Source organism: Ambystoma mexicanum, chromosome 1p, assembly GCF_040938575.1.
Source record: "Ambystoma mexicanum isolate Mex_15411 chromosome 1p, UKY_AmexF1_1, whole genome shotgun sequence".
Taxonomy (NCBI): domain Eukaryota; kingdom Metazoa; phylum Chordata; class Amphibia; order Caudata; family Ambystomatidae; genus Ambystoma; species Ambystoma mexicanum.
The window spans coordinates 139,207,521-139,231,385 of record NC_090921.1 but is presented as its reverse complement, the minus strand read 5'-3'; the positions used below and the strand labels follow the sequence as shown (position 1 = coordinate 139,231,385).

The window sequence follows — 23,865 nt, the reverse complement described above, 5'->3', positions numbered from 1 at the left end:
AGGCAGGTCTTAATCCACGAACCAATACTGCCCTAGATATGCAAACTAGGACAAACAACATATCCCACAAGCAACCGGAAACTCTGCCAGTACGTAAAATTCCACAGGAAACGAGTTGCAAAAAAGAGATGAACTCCAAATGTCAATGCAACTCTTTAAAAGATGACCACATTAATCCTCTACCAACAACAATGGCCGAACTACAAAGCAAAGCACCATGATAGCAGCTTCTAACTTGGCCCTTATCCCATTCATCAAACTATATGAATCAATAAATGAGGCCATGCACGATCAAGCAACCCTAATTGCTAGGATTCATGCAAAACAAATATACATGGAGACACTGGCCAATATAATTTAAAGCAGATTAGACACTGAGGCTGAGACCAGTAACATCTGGCAGAACCGCCTCTTCAATATTTCCAGACATGATCGCATGGAAAAGGAACAAATCACTACCATGCTGATCGAACTACTTGCGACCAAACAACAAGAAAACTCCAATAACCAAAAGCAAACCATAGGGAAATCTACCTCTAGTGATCATGTTGCACAGGGCAAGTCAGATGACAGTACAACAAGCCCTAAACCTATGTCTTCAACAACAGAACAAACTACGTCCACACTAGCACTGTCCGTCCCACTGACGCCCTTCATTTCACACCCTGAAACACTAGAAAAACTGCACCCTCTTGCCAGGGAAATATAGAACATGAAAGACCATTGACAGTCGGAACTTCTGCGGATACTTTTCCGATATTCAACCAGGCTAAATACCCTATTAAAGCCACCGGAAAAAAAGCACCTACGCACGTGGGAAATCTAAAACTATTGCCAAAACATCCAGAAAAGGCTCCCGGGCCTTCTTAAGAAACTTGACACTGCCCCAAACCATGAAAAAAGTTGCAGTCCTAAAGGAGAACAAATCGGCGGCCCAAAGAAATAAAGAACACTCCTCGATTCAGCACAAGGGCACAGAAAAACCCTTATATTCCAAAGAAAAGGAAATGGAGGATAAGGAAATTGTGGAACCCCTAATCAACCTATCTACATACGAAGATCTGCAACACGAACCCCAAGCTGCAAAAGACACAAGCCTTACTACAGAAAGAACGGTCATCCAGCTGTCTGACGTTTCCAGCGACACTTCGTCACTCTATATTATCAATGAATATCTGGAAGGCAACACAGAAAATAGTAAAAACTGAATACTTACCTGTGAAGAAATAACTGACACAGAAGGAGAATGGTCAAGATTCTAATCTGTTTATGGTCGGCGGCGACCGCTCTACAGATCACCAATCCACACAAACATACTTGGAAAGCCACCATTGGGAGTAAAACGACAAATCTGAAGTGCCAATGAGGAAACTAAACCACTCTGCCAGATCTTGCAAAACAGAACATGAATAGATGTATGAAACCTCCAATTCGTATCGATCCACAAGTACAAAAACCCAAGAATATGGTTGAGATACATCGACTGAAACAGTCGCAAGATGGCTTAATCCTCAACAGGACCAACCTGCTGAGATTATTCCACGCTGTTCCGGCTTTACAAAAAAATTCAATCAGATTACATAAAAGTGGTAGAATTTCCGTTCGATTACCAAAATGATTTCATATCAGCCCAATTTAACTCAAACAATATGCTCAAAACAATCATGGAGCAAGCAGAGCAGATAGAAATATTTGGCTTCAAATGTTCTGCAACCACAGATACTTCGAACCTCTCCCTCAGCAGAAATAGAAAAGAGGAACCTCTACTCCAGTAACCAGTAAATAAAAGCAGAAGAGAGGAATTACTACCCAAACATCAACTATTGCGAAGCTCCACAGAGGTCTGCATGGGAACAAAGAAAATCGCGGAGTGCTCCCTGCAATAAACGCCAATATCATACATTTAGAAATCAGGATTGACGCACATAGAATAGACTCTATGCTCAAAGCATTGAACAAGAGAAACACAAGGGATGTATGGGCTATGCTTAACCAAAATCATGTACTCCAACATCGACTAATCATGGATGTGCCCGAAAGCGACTGGATTTACCATTTCCGATCGACATACAACTCCACTGATTATTATGAAAGCGAGAACAACCCAAACCCTGACAATATAGCCTGTTATAACCAAAGGGACCATGATGATCTTCTATCACATATCAGAAGATTAAATGTCTCTAGAGCTCCGGGGCCTGATGGCCTTAGCAATAATATCCAAAGACATCCGGAAGCTTGGCCCAAACTTTGCTTCAGAATGTTCCAAAAGCAAACACATACCCAACATCTGGAAAATGGCATTCATGGTCCCGGCTTTCAAGAAAGGCGAAAGAACGCAGGCTGCAAACTACTGCCCAATGTTGATGCTCGATCCCATAGGCAAGATATTCTTGGTCAAAAGATTTAACGAATGGGCTAAGACAAACAACAAGCAGAATCCCCGACAGACTGGATTCGCCAGCAAGGTCAGCACCAACATAAACTTACTGATTCTTAATGTAATAAAACAAGAATCAATCAGAACCCGGACCAACGTCCACGCTATTTTTGTCGACCTCCAAATGGTGTTCAACAGCATTAACAGACGTAAGCTGCTGGAATCCATCAAAGCACTGTATAGCGATACCACCATCCAAATCCATCTCGACCAACGATGGAGTTCTCTCTTCTGTGATCTACACGACAAATGGCCTGAAACAAGGATGCCCCCTGGCCGCCAGTTTCTTCAATGTTTAACCTTCTTGATATAGGTAGAAATGACCCAAGCTTTACCACTAATCCTCTAAGACAGAATGCGATCCCTGTCCCTTATATACTATATGCGGACGATGTTGTGATTATGGACAAGACTCAAGTAGGTCTACAAAAAAGACTGAACCACCTTGACAACTTCATAAGAGGAAATGATAGGAAGATAAATTCAAACAAAACTCAAGTAATGTCCCTGGGCCACTGTACCAACAAGCAAGCTGCCTCCTTAAGGATATATCTAGATGGAAAAAAACTTGAGGTAGTAAAGGAGATCAAATATCTCGGTATTTGGCTCAACCAGTCCCACGTGGAACAGAACTGGATAATTTATTTAAAGAACAGAGCGCTCACCCTAGCCAGGCAGGCTCTGATGCTGCTATACAGGAGTGAAACTCTGATTAACATCTCCAGCAGTATCTGGACTTTGGTAGAAGGCCTATTCTGGTGCAAGGTACTCTCTTTAGCTCCATCCTTCCCGATGCCCAGAATACGATATGAATTGGCACTCCAGTCACTTGAATCTATCAGAAGCTGGAAACAACTGGAAATTTTTCGCAAGATAATCAATAACGACGGCACACCAGCAATCAAGATTTTGACGCAAACAAATGGAAATTTTACCTCTCCCACTATGAACACATGGAAAGAAGGCTGTCAATTTCTGTTCAAACATAACGTCCTCATGGCCGAGACACTGATCAACAGACCCCTAACGGTAAAAAAGAGAATTAAGGAGAACGATTAGATTAAAACTATCCAAGACCAGGCCTCATACAAAATTAATGTAATTCCCGAGACAGAGACTAGGGTCCTCTGCGAATTACCTCTATACTTGGAAAGATTTCCTTCCAGAACAATTTGAGATCTCTATCTAAGACTTCGCCTTAACACACTACCCACCAGAGAATATCTAGCAACCAGTAAGCAAATAACAGACGAGGAAAATATCTGCAGATTCTGCAAACAAATTAACCAGGATGAAACGACCTATCACATTCTAATGGAATGTCCCATCCTAAATGACGCAGAATCTTATTTGCCAGTACTACGAAATATAAAAGGACAAGTTATGGAGCCGATGAAAGGTTGCTCCAGATAATCTCCGGCAAAAATAAAAGGCTGATCATCATGGTAATTCAATTCTGGACATTTTAGTTCGAACAAAGAAAACTGCTAAAATGGACATAATTTGAAACTCTTTTAAATCTCCAAGGAAACTAAAATGATTTAAATAATTGATGTCATGAAATATAATGTAAACATTTGCATGCAAACTAGAAAGTTTATAAAAAAAAAATTAAAAATAAAGCCCACCATCCCAAGATGGGAAGCCAGAAAAGAAAGTGAAGACTTGTTTTTGGAGCAAAACGGCAGAATCGGATTTGGATTATTACTTGCGCGGTTACTCACAACTGCAGTGGGACAGAATAAAAGGAAATTCCTGTTGCTACGCTTGAGGAGATGGGTAATCTTAGAGACTACTAATCCGCACACAGAACAATGTGGAATTAGGTAGGAAAATAGATTTTGAATGGATTGTGTCCTCCCACATATTCCTCATCTTTCGATATTTGTATCCCAGCTCTGCTGCTTCGGCAAACATTTTCACCACAGAGTGCTGTGTTCGAGGCCACGGAGTCGTAGTCCCTCGAGGGCCGCCGTCGAGCATCGACGTCATCCTCTACAAAGGGCTCGAGCAGCACGCGCTACTTCAGTTCTGTGTTTCCGAGCTACTGCTTCGTGTCACAAAACGTGCATCAGGTTTTTTCTCGACGATGTCCTCGTCATCTACTCCCACCCAAGACAGGTTTAAAAAAATGTCAGAAGTGTGGTAGGAAAATGTCAATAACTGACCCCCATCGGAATTGCCTCTGGTGTCTCAGCCCAGACCATCGGGTTGACGAGTGTGGTTCTTGTCAGGCCATGTCCAATAAGGCTCTTAGGGAACGTAAAGGTAAGCTGGCGGTGGGGGAGGAAACTTACAAGCCTTCTAAAAGACAAAAAGATTCGGATGAATCTAGTCAAAAATCTCGACATGGGTCGAGGAGGCCGACATCGAAGAGTCGCTTGAGGAAATCCTCCTTGTCTTCGTCTAAGAAGTCAAAAAAGCGAAGTCACAGGTCTTCTTCCTCCTCGTCCTGCTCTGAGAGGAGAGTTACTTATCCATCCAAGCACGACTCCCCTGAAAAATGGGAGGCCTTTAGTGCTTTTAGTGCCTTTAGTGCTTCGATGCTTAAAATATTCGAGAATGCGGCCCAGACCCCCTGAAGATGCAGCGTGGTGATGATGCCTCTACCCACTCTAAAAGTGACAGAGGGAAATCAAGATCTAAACACGCGAGAGTCGAAAAAGAGTCGAGAGTGTCATCAAGGGAAAATTCTGCGACACCTTGTACTAAGACAAAACCTCTGGTGCATAAATCGGTGGTAGCGGAATCGACATCGGCGTCTAAGTTGAAGCTCGACTCAACACTGTCAACAACCATGGCGTCGAAACCTTTGACTGTATCGAATCCTTCTTCGACAGTATCGAAGCCTCCTTCGAAAATGCCGAACCAGCGTCTTCTTCATCAACGCCTTCGACGCCTTTATCGATTTGATTCCGATACCCAAGTCGATGCCATTGCCCATGCCTAAGTCTATACCACCCTCTTTACCTGAAAACGCTTTCCATCCTCAACCCAGACAGGAATTTCTCAGATCCATGTCATCCATTTTTGAAGAACACTCCTCTGAAGAGGATGTCACTTCAGATGGAGTTAGATTTGGTGCCAGAGAGGTCCCTGAAGAGCTAGTGGACCTGAATTCCAAAATAACAGATCTATATGGCTGTTTAGTAAATACCAGTGGCCTAGACACTTCACCTGAAGTGGAATTACGGAGACCAGACCCTACAGATCATGCTGATCCTAGTTATAGAAATCTCATTGGAAGGGTCATTGATTTTATGGTTGGAAGGCAGCTTCCCCATAATTTCGACCAGGATGACATGGCAGACCTCCTGAGTGAAGGTCCTCTAAAAGATCCTGTTCTTCCATTCCATAAAGCACTTCAGAAGAATAAATTGGAATACTCCTGATTCTATTTCAGCAGTAAACAAGAAATATGTACCAAAATGCAGACCATCTTTATCAGATCCGGAATATCTCTCTGAACATCTCTCCCCTGAAAGTCTAGTGGTACAAGCTGCAACCTCCACTAGGCAATCGGCTTACCCCTCAATACCACCAGACAGGGATGATTAAAAAGTTGAGGCTTGGGCCCGGAAAGTTTTTTCTTCGGGCAGCATGCCTCTTAAATCGACAAATGTAACTTGCACTTTAGCAAGATTTACATATACCCTGTGGGACTGCATGACATCAGCGGTTGATTGCATCCCGGAAGGTGAGGAAAGGGATGGTTTCCTGGCTATAGTAAAAGATGGTAAAGAGGCTATAGAGTCAGTCAGGACTGGACACTGCTGATAGTGTAAGCAGGTCCATGGCATCTAGCACGGTCCTACGCAGGTTTGCATGGCTAAGGAAATCTGGCTTTGCACCTGATGTGCAATCTAGATTACTTAATATGCCCTTTGATGGCTTGAGGTTGTTTGGCAGCAATGCGGACAAGAGCTTGGAGAAGCTGCAGACCTCAAAAGCGGCAGCAAAATCACTTAGCGCCTCTATAAGACAGCCTCAACAACACTCTTACGCATGCTCATCTTCCTGGAAGAGTCACCCCTTTTGTTTGTACTCCTCTTTTGGAAAAGTGAGGGGGCAGGCCAGTCAGAGGCCAACAGAGAAAACCCTTTCGTGGTGGAAAAGGGAGAGGTGCTAGATCAGCCACAGCAGCAGCTAATACCTCCTCAGCCACTGCTGCAGCCGCTGCAAAGCCACTTTGAGGTCTTCACCCACAAGACCGTGGTGGGAAGCAGAATCACTCGGTATCTGGACAAATGGTGGGGCATTACGTCAGATGACTGGGCACTAGAGATAGTGACCCATGTTTACTGCCTTCCTTTTCATAAAAGTCCTCAGGATCATCCACCGGGAGCCAACTCTGTAAAAATTACAGACCCTCTCCTTGTGCAGAAGATTTTAACCCTGCTAGAGAAAGGTGCAATAGAACATGTACCTGTAGCGGAAAGAAACAAGGGTTGGTTCTCCCCTTATTTTCTCATCCCCAAAAAGGACAGACGATTGAGACCCATCTTGGACTTAAGAAATTTGAAGAGATTCCTCAGGAAGGACAAGTTCAAGATGGTGACCCTTTTTCAGATCCTTCATGCTCTTCAGCTTCAGGACTGGCTGGTTTCATTGGACCTTCAGGATGCTTACTTTCATGTGCCAATCCATCTCAAGCACAAAGTACCTGAGGTTCGCAATTGGTGGTTCTCATGATCAGTTTTGGGTTCTACCATTTGGGCTAACCTCAGCCTCGGGGGTTTTCACCAAACTGATGGCGGTGGTGGCAGGGAGTATCAGGAGAAGGGGGATTCACGTCTAACCTTACCTGGACGATTGTTTGATCAGGGCAAGTTCACCCGAACGAGCCCAGGAACATCTGGCCTTGACCTGCCACTTCTTACACAGACTGGGCTTCTCCCTTAATTACAAAAATTCACAAATGATTACCAGCCAAAGACTCCAATTCATCGGAGCAGTCTTGGATACTTTCCTCAGGGAAAGCCTCGCCTCCCGAGGAGAGAGCTCACCACATTCTGCAGATGGTCACAAAGTTTAAAATTGCCCAACATTTACCGGCATTCGACTTTCTAAGGTTCCTAGGCCTCATGGCATCCTGCATTTCTCTGGTGCCAGAGGCCAGATTGAGGATGAGATCCCTTCTTTGGGCCCTCAGGACTCGATGGTCCCAATTTTCGGGAGAGATGTCAGATCTTCTGCAAGTCCCAGCCAAAGTGGCTCAAGATCTCCTATGGTGGGCTTGCAAGGAGAATGTCCTCAAGGGGGAACCTTTTAGCAACAATGGCCGGAGATAACGGTAGTGACGGACGCCTCACTCAAGGGGTGGGGAGCCCACAACAACGATCTGATAATCAGCGGTCCTTGGTCTCCACCGGAGTCCAAACTACACATCAACCGTTTGGAGCTGAGAGCAATCAGACTAGCGCTGAAGGCTTTTCTGCCCTCTCTGCAGGGAAAGAATGTCCTGATAATGACGGATAACACAGTGGCCATGTACTACCTCAACAAAAGAGGAGGCGTAGGATCACTTCCACTGTGCAGAGAGGCAATGCAGCTCTGGTTCTGGGCAGTGCAAGAAGGAATCTCTCTATCGGCAGTTCAACTAGCCGGAGAGAATAACTTGACAAAGGACGCTCTGAGCAGGCAGAGCACAGTCTCCCACGAATGGGAGCTAGCTAAGGAAGTCCTTCAAGAGAGCTGGGATACAAATATCTAAAGATGATGAATACGTGGGAGGAACATCCAATCGAAAGACCATTACAGTTGGTAAGTAAATTGTTCTTTGGGGATAAAGCAAATGCAAAATAAAAATACAAACGGCGAATGGAAATTTGTTTTACACTGGTTTTATAATGACAGGCAGCTAAGGAAAGGGTTTAGCTTTCAAAATCGAAATTCGTTTTCAAGGACAGAGGCAAATAACAAATAGGATTCTAGACAAAAAGGGGTTGCCCAATGGGACTTCAGTTTTGGGTTTTCAATGGGACAGATGCAAGTTAGGAGTTTGGGGGTAATGCACACAATACACGGGTAAATTCGGTTTTCAGTACACGGAGACTAATTCTTTTGAGGCAATACTTTAATGACTGGAATAATAAATAAAAACACTCAAAAAGATTGTTGATTTTGAATGGCAACAATTTTTAATGTGAATTTAAATGGGGGAATTAATTGATTTATTTCAAAATGATACTAAGGACATACAGAAAACTGAGAGATGTATCAAAGGAATATGCTAACATGCACAGGCTAATACAGATTCTTCGATGGAAAGGTGAATGAATTATACTGGCAACTTGGGATTTTCAATGTGATTTTCAATGGGGGAACTATTGGATGCAATATTACAAAAGGAGAGGTTTATGCAATTTGGGGCTGGGGTTATTTGCTACTTACAAAGTAAGCCTTGGTTTGGGATACTGCAAAGTCAGCTGGATCTCGGGACCCTCTGGACAGCTGGGGTGGGGGAGTGGTCTCTGCACTCTCCTGTATGGGACCAGCTGCCTCGTCCTCTTTCTCCCGTCTCCCCGGATTCTTGTGTGTCTGTGTACAGTCTCCCCTTATATAGCCCAAATGACATCATTCATTTTACAATCTAGGGGGAGTACTGTAGAATTACTTCTACCCTGGCATAGGACAGTTCACCATTCCGCCCTCCGCCACTGGCCTTATTGCTTGAAGGGGAGAGAGCATCCTCTGTCTGTTTATCATTTATTATAGTTCTTTGTTCCCAGGTCCACATTTTAGCAAAACGGAGTTATGTATCATAACTTCAAACTTATACTAGCCACCGCCATAAAATTAGATATGCGGGTTTCAGTGGGTAATAGGGAATTAGGCAAGCCGATCCTCAAATCTGTGCGATGCCCTTTGGCACATTTTTGTCCTTTTCATGACCTGCATAACAGTAATAACTCTGCAAATAATTAAGCATGTTCATAATCTCATTTTCCATCTTTCCGCCAGTTTTCAAATTTGTCCCATTTATAATTGGCCAGAAACGAGTCTTTACTGGCCATTTCAGTCCACAAAGTCCTAGGGACATGCACCTAGTCTCTTAACATCCGCCTGGAAATTGCATGGAAAAATAGCATAAAACAAAATGATTTCTTATTCTGAGTGCTGGGAAAAATTAATCAATCATTTAATGTCAATTTGGAGGATCGGTCACATATGGGAGGGCCGTGCTTCATCTCCCACAGCCAACTGTCTCCCCCTGGCTCAGCTTGCAACAAAAGACTTTTATTATACCCTTTGAAGTTTGTCAGCTTGTTCTCGGTAGTGGGTACAGAAGGAACTCTCACTTCTTGGTCAATCTCTAGCCATACTTGCTTTCTTTGTCCTCCCTGCTAGTACTGCCTTCCAGTCTGGCAGAGCAGGGAATTATATCGCCCTTAATCACATCACACGTAACTGCAGAATAGTTTACTGGTAAGTGCGACTTTCAGTGAGAGCGTGGCATTTCCTTGAAAAGTTCCTGCTTTGGTCCAAACTGGGTTATCCAGTGTTGTGGGCCACTTCAAAGGTAATTGAAGTCTTGTGGGGGAAAACATAATGTACCTTGCTTCAGTCAATCTACCCCCCCCCCCCCCACATGGGTTTCCATGAAGCGATGCGGTCTTTTTTGGTGGCTTTTAAGTCATTTTTCTTTTACCATGTGTAAAGTGCAGCAGTTCACATGAAAGGGAAAACAAAAGCCGTGTTGGGTTGCAATGTTGAAATCCTTGCCCCTCATGTGAATTAACAGTAATACAAGGCTGTTTTTTCGATGTAGTGCATAACTTTTTGCCATTCAAATTGAATAAAGCAAACGCAGGGTTGTTCTTCAATGCAGTGTTCAATCGCTGCCACATGTGCCAGGGAACGCAAAGCACAGCAGTTTTGGTGGCAATGTTTATGCAGTTTTTCAGGTTACAGGGATATCTGTTTCCGGGCCTTAAATGCACCCCTTTCTTCCCTGTGGCGTGAGTACCACCTCCCCATTGTGGGGCGGAACTTCTGCTGCAGCTCCGTTTTAAAACTTAAAAAAAAAATGCCTGTGCCCTCCGCCCCCGCTTTCCATGTTATGGAAGTGGGGACAACCCTGCAACCGCCACAGCCATAATGTCGAACAAGAGGAGCGGGGGACACCCCTGGCAGCCCCTTCTCCGCTTGTTCATCATTATGGGAATCATTTTTTTTCACATGCCGAATGCGCATTAAATGCAAAAAGAGAAGTGATTCTCACCTTACATAGGGGTTTAGGGGTGGCGGGTAGGGTGGAATGCTGGCAAGGGCGATAGACGTGATTATTGTGACACGCAGTTTTCGAATTGTGAATTTCTAGATTTGAAATGTTCCGCGCAGCAATAATCACTTAGATCCTTGCTTTTTCGCTGTAGAGACTGGAGGGGGGTCTGTACTTCTGCTCTCTATATGGCAGAGGAGAGGCACAGAGGCCCCCAGCCAAGATTCTCTATAGGGTAGCACTGGTCGAGGAATCAAGGTCTAGCTTCTCAGTAGTCCCCAAGCCCCCACAAAGGAATGTCCACACACTTAGTTACAACACAGTCTTTATATAATTAAGTTCAAGGTTATGTACACAATCACAATAACTCACTTTGTGTTTAGTAAATCTATAATGACAAATATATACAGTTTCTCTAAGTGGTACCACAATTATTATCAGATTTCATTAAAGTTCATCAATTGTACTCTGGTTAAATGTCACACAAATCACTTAATAAAGGTAACCGACATAGGAGGAAAGCAGTTGGTTAGAACAATTGGCAGAATACTGCCCTCTACCATTAAACACAGTTCTGTGTGGAGATCCCCCCCCCCACCTGGGCAACCTGTAAAGTAAAGATATATCACAAGCCCCGTCCATATATTGTTCTATAAATCGTATTTCCTTCTATAATGTTTCTACCACCACAAAGTACCTGGAATAGCACAGTTCCTCGAGGTGGCGTAGAGGGATCTTTCTTGAGTGACTTCCTTTAAAGCAGGAGCCATAGATCGTCGATGGGCCTCGAAGAAAGTGAACTCGGCGTCGAGAATCCTCAATGGAAGTTCGGCGGCGTTGAGGCAGCAGCTTCAATCCTGACGGTGCTTGTCGCTGACGAGTCAAAGACGTCCTGCAAGGATGAGGTGTGCGGGGCACCTCGATGTCGATAGTTCAGGACCGCAAAGAGTTTGTGAAGAACTGTGGCCCAGCAAGGGTGTCGAGTCGTCTAGCGTCTCTCGGTCTTTGGGTGGCGGTAAACCCACCGGCGGATGCTCCTCAGCGCGTCGATGGCCTGGCCTTCTTCGGCAGGATAATGCGGGTGGGGGTGCGGACGAGCACGTCCGTTAATCAAAAGTCTTAGGCAAAGGAGCGTGCGGCTCAGGTCGTCAATGGCACGGCTTCAAGCGGTCCCCGCTTCTGGGCAACACGGCTTCGACGGGCCTCCAGCGGTTACAGCAAACTAGCAAACCCTGGTCGATGATGGTGGATAGAATGTCCGGTGCTTAGCTTCGTTCTCCTCGGTGGTCCCAGTCTCCGGTCGGCAGCCTTTCAAGGGTCTGACTTCCAGGGCGCTTCAGCGAAGGTTAGCGGTGCTCGATGGTCCCTTGGAGCACGGGAAGAGGGCGCCTAACCAGGTCCTCTCTTGGATCAATCTCGATGGCATTTGGATTTCAGCGAAGGGAGACTGCAGTCAACCTTCTTCTTCAGGCTCGGCTTCGAGATTAAGCGTCAGTTTCAACTTGAGCTTCTGAACGATTTCTAGCAGTGAGAGGCCCCCAGATATGCTAGTTGATCTTTCATTCTGCTGGGTCACACTCAGGCAACCAATCACTCAGAAGGGCATTCAGCAGTCATATAGCCAATCAGGCATACAGTGCATTCATGCCATTCTCCTCCCTCCCAGACACTCACAACAAGGAATGTTTATTAGGACAAGTACCCAGCCATTCAACACTACACACTACATTCATACCGCTTTCGAGCAGGGCTGTCTCAGTCATTGTGTCAAACACCAGAAACCAGACATCCCCAACAAGAAGTGCATATTCGTCACACACACCATTCACCCAGGTCCCACCCACAGGGTGTACCCACAACATACAGTCACTGGGAAGGCTCCAGCCAGTCTGGGCTGGACTTCACGACAACACCATATATGGAACTTCCACCCAACAGCCAGTCAGGGGGAAGGGACCGAGTCAGGGCTTCCCAGGACTTTGGGAAAAAAAGGTAACATGCAATAGAAAACAAGAGGCTACAGGGGCCATCGTGTTTCCTATCAGGAATCAACTGATTCCAATGTCAGGGCCTGGGTATCCCAAAATGGAGGATATTCAGAGCACCTGTCAAATTCAGCATGGAGCTGCCACCAGCCAATACCTTGCCCTGTGGGTCACACACAGGTGCCCAAAAACATACACTAGGGGGGGAGGGTTATACCACCACCCCTGGGTGCCATATGGGTATCCAAAAAAAAACAGGAAGAGCTGCCCTGCTAGGTGTCCCACATGGACTCCTGGGCATGAAACAATACAGAACACAAATGAAAAAGGACAAGGACAGGGAGGTCCTGTCCCTCCAATACATTTCCAGCATTAGTCACCCTGAGTGGAACGGGTATGCCCAGACGTGTATTCCGTTACTGCTGGGCCTAGAGACCAAAGCCGCTCCCCACTGGTGACGCCTAATGATGTTTCGGGATGCTTGTCTTGTGCAGGAGGGATATGACTTAGCAATTCGGGCTGGACTGCCTTCTTTGGGGGTGGGACCAAGCATGATTTGCATATGGTCTTCCCCTCTCTGTAATTGCTTGGTAGGTGAAGACCGATGGTCTGGAGGATTTGCAGAGCAATCGCCAGAGGTTTAAGATTAATTCTAAACCTTCCAGCCATCACCACTTGTAATGGTGAGCACAAACCAAATGCCATGGTCAACAAAGAAGGGCACAGTTCAGAATGTTTCCGTGATGTGTGTTAGAAGAGGACGGATCTTAAAGCAAAGGAAGACTCCATCGGAGGCAGTGGAACTGCTATGCAGAGGCATGCCTCCACAGTATTGACTCCTGGAGGGGCAGAGCCATCGAAAGCAAGGGGAGGTGCAGGGGAAACACTTATCTGACCTAGAAGCATAAGTTGGAACGAAAGCAGAGGCAGAAAGACAGTTTTGTCTGGTGGCGCAACCAAGTAGGACCTGTGGTGGCACGGGAGTCTGGTAACAGACGCTGAGACCCAACAGTTTGAGGGAGCGTGGATCCCCTAGCTCTATGCAGGTCGGACCATAGCTACAAAGATACGTAGCCACAGGGAAAGCCAACAAGGTTTCGGGAGCCTGAGAAACATGCAGGAATACATACTGCTCCAAGGTAGGAACATTGCAAATAATATCTGGATAATGCATCCAGGTTATGAGAGCCTGAGAAAGCCATGTGTGCAAACACCCTGTTTAAGGGGGAGGGAGAGTAATACAAACGTGAAAAATCACTCAAACAGCTATTCAGGTTACTGAAGTCTAAGTAACCCAAGCATAAACAACCCTATGAAAGGGGGACTGAGAAAAGTACCACACTGAATAACGGCTGGAGAAAGTCATTCAGGTTACGATAGTCTGAGAAACCAGAGTATGCAACACACACATCAAAGGGGGGAAAGAAGGAGATACAAATAATTGAATTAAGGCTTCGAGATAATTGAGTTAAGGCTAAGAAAGCGAGAAAGATTGCAAAACTTTGAAAAACCAAGGTGAACCACCACCCTATCTAAAATAATGTGTGTGAAAGAAAAGAAGCTGTCTGAGAACTACAGGACTTTGTGTAGTCCCAGCACCTCGAAGGAGGCATGGACAAACATTGTTTTGTGTGTTCTCAAGCAATCCTGGAGGAATGGAATTATTTGCATGTGTAAAACAGTTTCTTTATTAAAAGGAGAAACTGCAAAACCTAGTTTTGTATCAAGGCTGTAAATAATATCCTGCTAGAGAAAAGGAACTTTGGAAAACTAAAAACAAGTCAATATTAACTAGGACAGGCAGAACTTGCTGAGGCTAGTGTACAAAGCGTCCCAGTTTCCTTCTTTTAGCTGGCCGTTTTCTATAGTGTTAGGGCCAGTTAGCTGGATAGGATTCGGACTAAAGAGTTTTAATTCAGACTTAAGCATCCACCCATAATTTTTATTTTGTTAGGCAGGTAACTTGCCTCATAGAAATAAGTTAGGTGTTTGATTCCTTTTTCTTTTTAATAAAACCCTTGAAACAGGACTCGCGTTCATCTCAGTCCTTCTAGTTCACCACACGTTTTACTTGTGCACATTTGCAAAGGGTGAATAACGGTGGCTAGCACCTTAAGATGTCAGTGACACAATGATTTTCGCTTATCTTTTGGCCATATTGTTGTTTGGCCTTCTTCCTGCATTCTCAAGTCAGGAAATGCCAAATATGGAAAACCTTTTCCCATGGAAAGCTGCTGCCTTTTCCGGCAAAGAGGCTGTTTGTGTGTGGCCCAGATGTGGTGCCTGGGACTGTCTGGTCCCAGTACACATCCTGGTGCCTAAATGACTGTTGCTGGTCAGATGTTTTGGCCAGTGGCTCTTCTTTACTGGATAGCCACTGGCAGTTTGAAGGGTGCAGATCCTTTTCCATTAGTGTACCTGGGCGACCTTCTAGTCCTGATATTTGTATAAAACGGAGGGCTCCTGCAGCCATTTTGGAGATCACTGTTGGAAGAAGAGGTGCCTATTGACCCCTGAAGCTGACCTGCACCAACGCCATTGAAGCCTTGCTCCTCTGCCTAATATCAAGAAGACCCTCATCTGTGCTTTGATATGATATGGCATTTATAACGTGCCTATACACAAGTGTTTCAAGGAGTGACGAGGCAAGGGAGGGGAACAGAAGGAAGACGGAAAGCGATCTTATTAGGCCAAGTGACATTGAGATTGTGCAAGTGAAGGGGAGGGGGGATGAGGAAAGGAGGAAAGTGCGAGGGTGGGGGGGGAGGGAAGGGGAAGTGTAGTGCATAGGATAAACAGTAAATAAATAAGAACAATTAATTAGAAGTGCGGCCAGCTGGTGGCAGGTGAAAAGATAAGTGCAGACATCAGGTGTCGAGTGCTGGTAGGGGCTGTAGGGAAACAGAAACAGCTCCAGAGTGCAAGTGTTGCCAGGGGGGGCAGCGCAGGAGTGCAACTGGTGGGGAAGGGGACCTGGGCCCGAGACCAGAGGGTAGCCAGGTGACCAGTGCAGTTTCAGCCAGGAGTTCAGCAGGAGAGAGGAGGAGAGAAAGCAGAAGCAAAGAGGAAGGTCTTGAGGTGCTTCCGGAATGGGAGATGGTGCTCCTCAGTTTTCAGAGAGGAAGGCAGGCTGTTCCAGAGGGAGGCCCCAGCCGAAGAAAGAGATCTACCACCAACTCGTTACTTGAGAAGCGACTGACCCTGAGGGAGTAGGAACGGATGAGCAAAGAGCTAGAGAAGGAAGATATTTAGGAAGAGAGAGTTGAAGGCATTGAGGCTCCAGGCCCCAGAAGGCCTTGTGGACATTGCATAGGGTTTTGAACTTAATCCTCGCCCCCACTGGGAGCCAGTGCAGAGATTTCAGTCCTGGAGAGATACGATCCCTGGGCTTGAGGCCAAGGACAAGTCTTGTAGTCCTGTTTTGGATGAGTTGCAGACGGCGAAGAGTAGAGGCAGGCAGATTTAGAAAGAGGATGTTGCAGTAGTCCAGCCTAGAGAGAACCAGAGCTCTAGATACAGTGAGCTTCTGGGGGAAGGAGAGGAAAGGAAGAATACCTCTGAGGAGGTGCAGCTGGTAGTGACTTCTTAGAGATGTCAGAGATGTGAGGAGAAAAGGAGAGTGTGGAGTCGAAGATGACCCCAAGGTTTTTAGCCTCACAGGTGGCAGCAGGAAGAGGGCCACCAGAGGCCGGCCAGAGAGTGACAGGAAAGGAGGGAGCGGGTGTGCCGATGAGGAGATTCTCAGTCTTACTGGCATTAAGGCAGCGATCATTGGCGGCACACCACTCCTGGATAGCAGACACAGTCTGACATGAGAGAAGAAGAGGTGGCTGAAAGGAGCCTGAAAATGAGTCTAGTGTCATCCGCATAGCACTGAAAGTTGAGGCAGAGAGCGGCAATGCGGTGGGCAAGAAGTGCCAGGTATTGGTTGAAAAGCCAGGGAGAGAGGTTAGACCCCTGGGGAGCACCACAGGTAGAGATAGAGCTAGAGGCGAGGACGGACCCAAGTTGGACCTGGGAGGGTTGAACGGAGAGGAAAGAAGTCAGCCAAGCAAGGGCTTGATCGGTGATACCCAGGTAATCACTGAGACGGTTGAGAAGGATGGCTTTTGGCTTTACCCCCTTGAACGGTGGGTACAGCCAGTCTCGACCTCTACTAGAGGATCTGTGCCTTCTGTGGACTGACCAGCTCTCTCATGGGCTACCTTGCTGCAAATGTTGCCTGTTCGCATTCATCCTTAGAACTTCTGGATCCACAACTTGTATCAACGGAAGCCATACAGTACCTGCTTCTTTTGTCATCCCTGTAAGATCGTCTGACGTCTCCTGACCGAAATCACTCTTTTCAAACCTCCATCTACGCATCCTAGAGGTGCCCCAAGTACTCATCTTTTCCTTGTTTGGGTATTCAGTTGGAAGGTGCCTGCAACGGATTCCTAAGCACCATGATCGACAAACTAAATCCCATGTGCGACAGTAACCACTGCATCTGTGACCCCTGGGCTTTCCTTGACCTGACCAAGCACGGAAGACTGCGCCCCCAGTGGATTCCTCAACCTCAGCAGCGGTCTCTGGAGAAATCTGAGTCAGGGGTGTACACTTATATACCAGTTCCTTAGACTACTCTTTCCTCTTTGGATGTCTGGTCAAGGATCCCTTCCTAGGCCTATCCTAGTGACTGGGTTTGAGTTAGTTTACTTAACTGAACTTTTTGACTTTTGAATCCTAACTACTGGCATCGTCCAAATCTCTTAATAAACCTACCTGAAAAGTAACACTTTGAAAGTGATTTTATTGCACAAGGCCCCAAATCATCTCAGAGTTGGCCTCCTTAAGTGTTAGAGCAACTGTTTTGTAGTTATTTAAAGTGTGTTGCCTGAATTTCATGCATCTGAGTACTTACCTGTGTTTAACTGGTTATTGAATCATATGCCTTCTTTCTTCTCTTAAGGATGAATGCATATATTTGTTTTATAGTAAGTGTGTGATATTTGACGAGGTTTTACTTTCACAGTGTTTATTTTAAAGGCCTAATAAATCATTGTATATTTGTGCACTTAACTGTATAACTTTAATTATTGGTGGTGCTCTGTGTGGACTCATTGTAGCCCTAGACCACTCTCTCACCCATTCTAAGAATATGCCATTCCGCTCTGCTACCTTACCTTAATTAGGTTTGGCTAAACTCGTTGTCTCTTTTTGCTCACCATAGTAGGGGCTAGTGTTATGTTATTTACAATTGCAGCATGTGTGTAAATAGTCTGATTGTGGGCTCCAGGGAATTGTTTAACATGAGTGGGGAGGGGTTGCAGCATGTAATACATGGAAGGTAGGATGTTATCTGTTGAAGGAGGTGATTGAGTCGCAGTTGGCGTGAGGAGAGAACAGGAGCTGGAGGCCGCTGGGGTCCCTGTTACCCATGCATTTATATGTTGCAGACTGTACTAATGAAGAGACTCTCACTGGAACATTGTGTGGTCCTCCGTACATCAGGTAGCCTTCCAAAATCCATGCAGCGCTGAATTTGCAATTTCATTTTAACATCTAGTGTTTGATCAAAGCTTTCAGTGCTGCAGCTTTTGTTTCTCTGAGGACACTTGCTCTGATGATGCCCTTATTGTATCTTTCCGCATATGCACGTTTCTGGATGTGACTAAATGTGCACTGTTATTTTTTACTAAGCTGTCCATATTCAATGAATATTCAAGCGTCAGCTTGGCCCATTTTAACATCTGGCCTTAACTGGCCCATTGGCATTAATCGACCTTTGCATACCTAATCTGGGCTGGCTGAGGCGATGAGGGTGGGTCTATGCGGTGTTGCCCGATTATTATTATTTCTAATTGTAACATTTTCAACATCAGGTGTGCCAGACTGTCCTGTGCTAAAACTATTTTCTTTGTTCCGGATCTATGTTGCTACTAGTACTTGGGGTGCCTGATACCTGTTATGATGCATTTGAAAATACTCTTTGGCTGATGCTCGTTGAATATTGCACCTGAAAATATAGGGAAAAAAATATTTTTGACAGACATTCCACAAACATAACTTGCCTATAAACACCCTATGTCCTTGGGTTTTCCAGATCCGAACGTTACAATTATTTTGATAAATTGTTCAATTGGTGCAACATAAACACAAATTGCATATGCACGCCCAATGTGAAATATGAATTTAATGGCCCATTGAAACGTTATGCTTTTTAAGGCCCGACCTACACATGCTTCACACTACGGCAGATAATGATGGTCCACTATGCAGGCTTCTTCTGTAATTTATGTTAATAGCTAAAATCTCCTGGCGACTGTCCAAATCGTCTCATCCTAGTTTAAATGTTTAAAAAAAGTTTTCAAAAAATGTTTAATAATTAGTTACCTCCACCTGCTGTGGTAGTAATACATTCTTATAACTAGTGATTTTGATGCGCAAGTTTATCTTGAAAATCCTTTATTTTTTTAAGGGTTTAATAATCCTTCTTTTAGTGATAGGATTTGGCCATGAAAGGATTTATACTATTTCACGGTGTGTTTTTGCGTGCTTGTGGGGTTCATGAGCGGGGCGGAGTCAGTCACACTCCTATCCTGCCAGCCATGGGAGATGCAAAATGAATTACCTCAGTTCGGCTGGGAAGGCACAGCCGATCAAAGGGTATTTGTAGAACATCTCTTCACGGAAAGAGTGTGCGAGAAGGGATGCCACCATCCCAAAACTAGTGTCGGTGGTAGTTAAAGCTGCCGCTAGATTCCTACACTCTGTCCCTTTCACTGACTTGTTGCTCGGTTTAATAAAGGCAGATTGGATTAGGATAAAGTCAGGTCAAAGATACTGGAAGTAAAGGTAATAGTAGCTCTGCATCCAAATCTGGCAGTGCTGGCAGAAGGAAACCGAAGCCTCTCTCCGTCATACTGTATGTCATTAAAGTGACCCCTCATTGGCCCAGTAAACTGACGCACCATGGGGGAAGAGTGGGGTGTGGATTGGTTGGTTTTGGGAGCAGTGGGAGGAAAAGAAGGGAAAGTCTGATAATTATTTCTAAATACCTGATATAGATTTTTCTTTATCCTGCCTAATATTTTATTTCTAATGCTGCCTGATCTAGTCACTGTTTCTTAGCCTGTCTGTGTCATAGATTCCAAACGGGTGCTCCCCTGCTCCTCAACTATCGAGGACAAAATTGCCTCCCTTTCGCCAGCTTTGGATGATTTCTGTAATCACTCCTTTGTCCTTTGCCACTGGCTCCTTCCCGCTACCCCTCTTCAAAAAGGCCTCTGCCGACCCCTCATGCCCGGCTAACTACTGCCCTGTCTCCATTACCCTTTTCCTGGGCAAACTCCTGGAGAAGCTGGTCATCTCCCAACTGATGTAACACACTGAATCTGTGGTTGTCTCCACGACCATCAGTCTGGCTTCAGAGCAGCCAGAAGCACAAACTGCTCTACTGAACACCCGTAAAGACCTGCCCTCAAACCTTGATTCCAACTCGCCACCCGTTCTTATACTTCTGGATCTCTCCTCTGCCTTCGACGTGGTCACTCATGCCAAGTGACAAATCGGCTCTGTGACACCCTTGGCATCACAGGCCTGCCACTGGACTGGTTGACCTCATTCCTCTCCAACCGACCTTCCCAGGTTCAACTGGCCATTTTCTCTCACCCATCACACTCTCCACCTGCGGTGTCCCTCAACGCTAAATCCTCTCACCGTGGCTCTTCAGCATCTACCTTGCCCCTCTGTCCCACCTGATCTCCTCCTTCTCTTCTCACTTCCAGTGTTATGCAGACGACACTCAGCTCTCTTTAATCTTCTCTCTACTGCCTCCTCCCAACCCTGACTGTCTGACTGCTATTCAAGCATGGTGTGCCGCCAATTATCTCTGCCTTTACGCCAGTAAGACTGAGATACTTCACATTGGGACCCCAGCTCCCTCCAACTCTCTGGCCGCCCTCTGACTCTCCTCCCCTCAACCTCTTGTGAGGCAAAAAACCTGGGTGTCATCTTCAACTCCTCTCTCTCTCTCCTCATATCGCGGACTTTGCCAAGATGGCCAACTATCGCATGCACTTCCACAGAAGCATTCTCCCTTTCCTTACCTTCCCCCAGAAACTCAATGTCTCCAGAGCTCTTGTCCTCCCTAGGCTGGACTATTGCAAAGGCCTCTTCTTCAATCTTCCTTGATTCTCCCTTCGCCCCCTTCAACTAATCTTGAATAGGACTGCAAGACTTATCCTTTGCTTCAAGCCCAGGGACCGCATCTCTCCAGCTCTAAAATCCCTCCACTGTCTCCTTGTTGCTGCTAGGATCAAATGCATGACCCTCTGCATCATCCACAAGGCTTTCTGGGGCCTGGGACCCTGCTACATCCAACTCTCTACCTAAATACCTCCCTGGTAGAGCCCTTCGGTCTTCTAGCTCGAACTCTCTGCAGACCAAATGCTTCTCTAAGCAGAGAGTGTGGGGTAGCTTGCTCTCTCCTCCGGAGGAGCCGCCCTCTGGAATGGTCTCCCGGCCCCTCTCAGGCTTGAGCTGGATCTCCTTAGGTTCCAGAAGCTCCTAAAGACCCTCCTTTTCTCTTCTCCCTTTCCTCTCCCCCCTACCCTGCTAACACCCCCATCAAACACAGCGACTGGCTGCCTAGGTTCCTCTGAGTTCTACAGGGCACCAGGCCCCCCCCCCCCCGCCCTGTCCAACCCCTCCTCGCAATTAGCATGTGGACCCTCACCCCCTGCACCCTATACCCCATGCAATGCCTGGCACTTTCCCTCCTGGCCTCCCCTCGGCACTCGCCTAGCCCTTGTTGCCCTTTTCCTACCCTCTTCCTAATTGCTCCGCCCCTTCCCTCTCCCGCACTTCATGTTAGTGCACTTGCACGATCCTAATGTCACAAGGCCTAGTAGGGCCGCTACTGTTCTTTCTCACTTCTCCTACCCCTGCCCCCTTTTTGTTCTGTGGCACCTTGAAGCACCATTTGTTGTACAGGCGCCTTACAAATATGCAATAAATAAAATAAATGTGTAAGAGAGCGTTGATTTTACCTTGTTAGGAGAAGGTCTAAAGCATGATAACGGAACGGCAGCAGGTGGACGTGGTGGGTCGGACATTCGTGTAAAGGCACGTGTGGGAAAGGGATGCTATAGGCGACACACATGGGGTTAGTAGTAGAGGCACAGCGCAGGAAATGTCGTTTTCGTAAAGTGCGGTAGAAATGTTTGCACTGGCACTGCCAACCACAGGCCTCCTTATGCTTGCGATGCATAGATGGACATGTCGGGTGGCGTCCGGGTTCCAAAGGCAATTCCCTCTTGGCTCTTTCCTAGATTCCGATGCGTTCATGTGAGCATTCTTCAGCGCCCTTCTTGTGTAAGAGCGCAAGCATGCATGTTGCCTTCGGTCACTCTGTCAGAAGGCACCTTTTGTGTATCAAGATGGGAGAGATGCTGCTGGGTATGAATCAACCTATGCTGACCTCCCTGTGCACTCTCGCTCTTCCAGTGGATGGCGACTTGGAGCAGATTGACTACATCGACAGCAACACCAATGGTGAAGATGACGACGAAGCCAAGTCTGACGGTGGCCTGCAGATGAACATGTCTTCTGGGGTGAGAATTCATCCTGTGATATCCACGTGGCTTTGGCAATTGGTGGGCCAGTGCCAGAACATGGGTATTCTTTCTTGGGAATAGGCCCGCTCGTTGCATGAGGGAAAGCATGCATCCCTCGAGTGAAAGTGACCTGGCTTTTGCAGAAATTAAGAGTGCTTCATGGTGTGGCCGAGTTTGCCCTCTTGCTGACAGATTATGTTGACTTGCACCACGCACCGCTACCACCCAGGGGCAGTCTCCAGGCGTTCGTCTGATGTGAGTGTCCCAAGACGGTCAGTTGGGGATGTAACTGTAAGGCATGAAGACTGATCTCTCCAGAGGCGACCTTTATTTGCTCCCAAGGTTCGGCTGTAGCCCAAGCAGAGAGGCCCAGAAATAAACCGAAATATGTGTTTTTAGTTAGTTATGGCATTACTCCATGCACGGGAAGGAACAATGTCCAGGAAATGCTTCCTGGGTAGGCTTTGAAAAACCCCATGATTCCGAAAATAGTGTCGGATAAAAGTAAGCGCTGGGTTCACATAGCACAGTTATTCTGAAGCAGCAGTGCAGGCCTTTGCTGACCCCCGTGCTATAAGAGCAATATTTCCTGTCCTCTCAGCTTTGTCTACAAGTAGTAAAGCAGCCTCCAAAATGAGTAGTAGTACACCACCTTATCTTCCTCTCTAATGCACTTATAATCTGTAAACTAGTATGCCTCCCTAATGCGTGTGCAAGCAGTAGCACAGCCCTCTTGGGGTCGAGGGGGGAGTTGCTGGAGCAACATTAGCGGCACCTTGGCGGCCTCCATATGTTTCTTTACAGGGCAATGTAAAGAACCATGAGCCTTTCTTAACTTTCCCCTTCTCTTCTGATTTGCGTTTCTTTCTCTTAAAGTGTTCTGTGCAGGAGAAAAGCAAAGAGAAGTTCCCGCCAGAGAGGATTGAGGTTGGGGATATAGGATCAAGTAGCAGGTAAGACTGGCCCCATGTTGCAGGCCCTGGATCCCCCTTGCTGTGGTTTTCTTCATCCTTTGAGGGCTGCTGGGTATGATTGGGTATGATTCGTACTGTAATGCTCCATGACATGAGAGAAGTCAAGTTACATGGCCATTGTTGTGCTTCATGTCATATATAAGTGAAGACCTTAGGCCCCATTCCTCACCCTAAGAGGATGGCACAATTCTGACTGGATCCCTGACAGAGTGGGAACTTGATTGTACTAAACTGTCTGTCCCACCAACTCCTAGGACCGCGCACACAGCATCCCCATCTCGGGAAGAGACCACAGTTGTAAGCGAGGAGCGGAGGAGGCCGGAAACCCTTCAGATCTGGCAGGAGAGGGAGCGACAGCAGCAGGCTTTGAGGAACCAAACACTGGAGAAGAGAGAGAGGTAAGAGGCAGGCTTCTCAAAACCGCAGGGCCAAGTACTAGAGGAGAAGATTGCTTTAGTATTGATTGCCGCCCAGCGATTGTTTTGCTTTACTGTGCCACCTCACCACCCACCAGTGGACAGCACTTGCTCAGCCTCTCCATATCGCACAGTGCTCACTAGGTTCATATTCTACACACAAATGCATCTACACTTATTACATATAGTTCTCTTCTTTAAACAAAAAGAAAACGTGTTTTAATGTT

General features: G+C 46.2%; 1 protein-coding gene across 3 annotated transcripts in view; it reads left to right on the top strand.

Annotated features, from left to right (window-relative positions):
- The window catches only part of LRCH4 (leucine rich repeats and calponin homology domain containing 4), a 1,212,507-nt gene that overhangs the window by 880,525 nt on the left and 308,117 nt on the right, over positions 1-23,865 (top strand). For all 3 annotated transcript variants that reach the window (XM_069645103.1, XM_069645112.1, XM_069645094.1), the window contains exons 9-11: positions 22,139-22,245; positions 23,125-23,201; positions 23,477-23,620. In XM_069645103.1, coding sequence (XP_069501204.1) covers positions 22,139-22,245; positions 23,125-23,201; positions 23,477-23,620 — 328 coding nt within the window. The remainder of the gene's footprint in view (positions 1-22,138; positions 22,246-23,124; positions 23,202-23,476; positions 23,621-23,865) is intronic.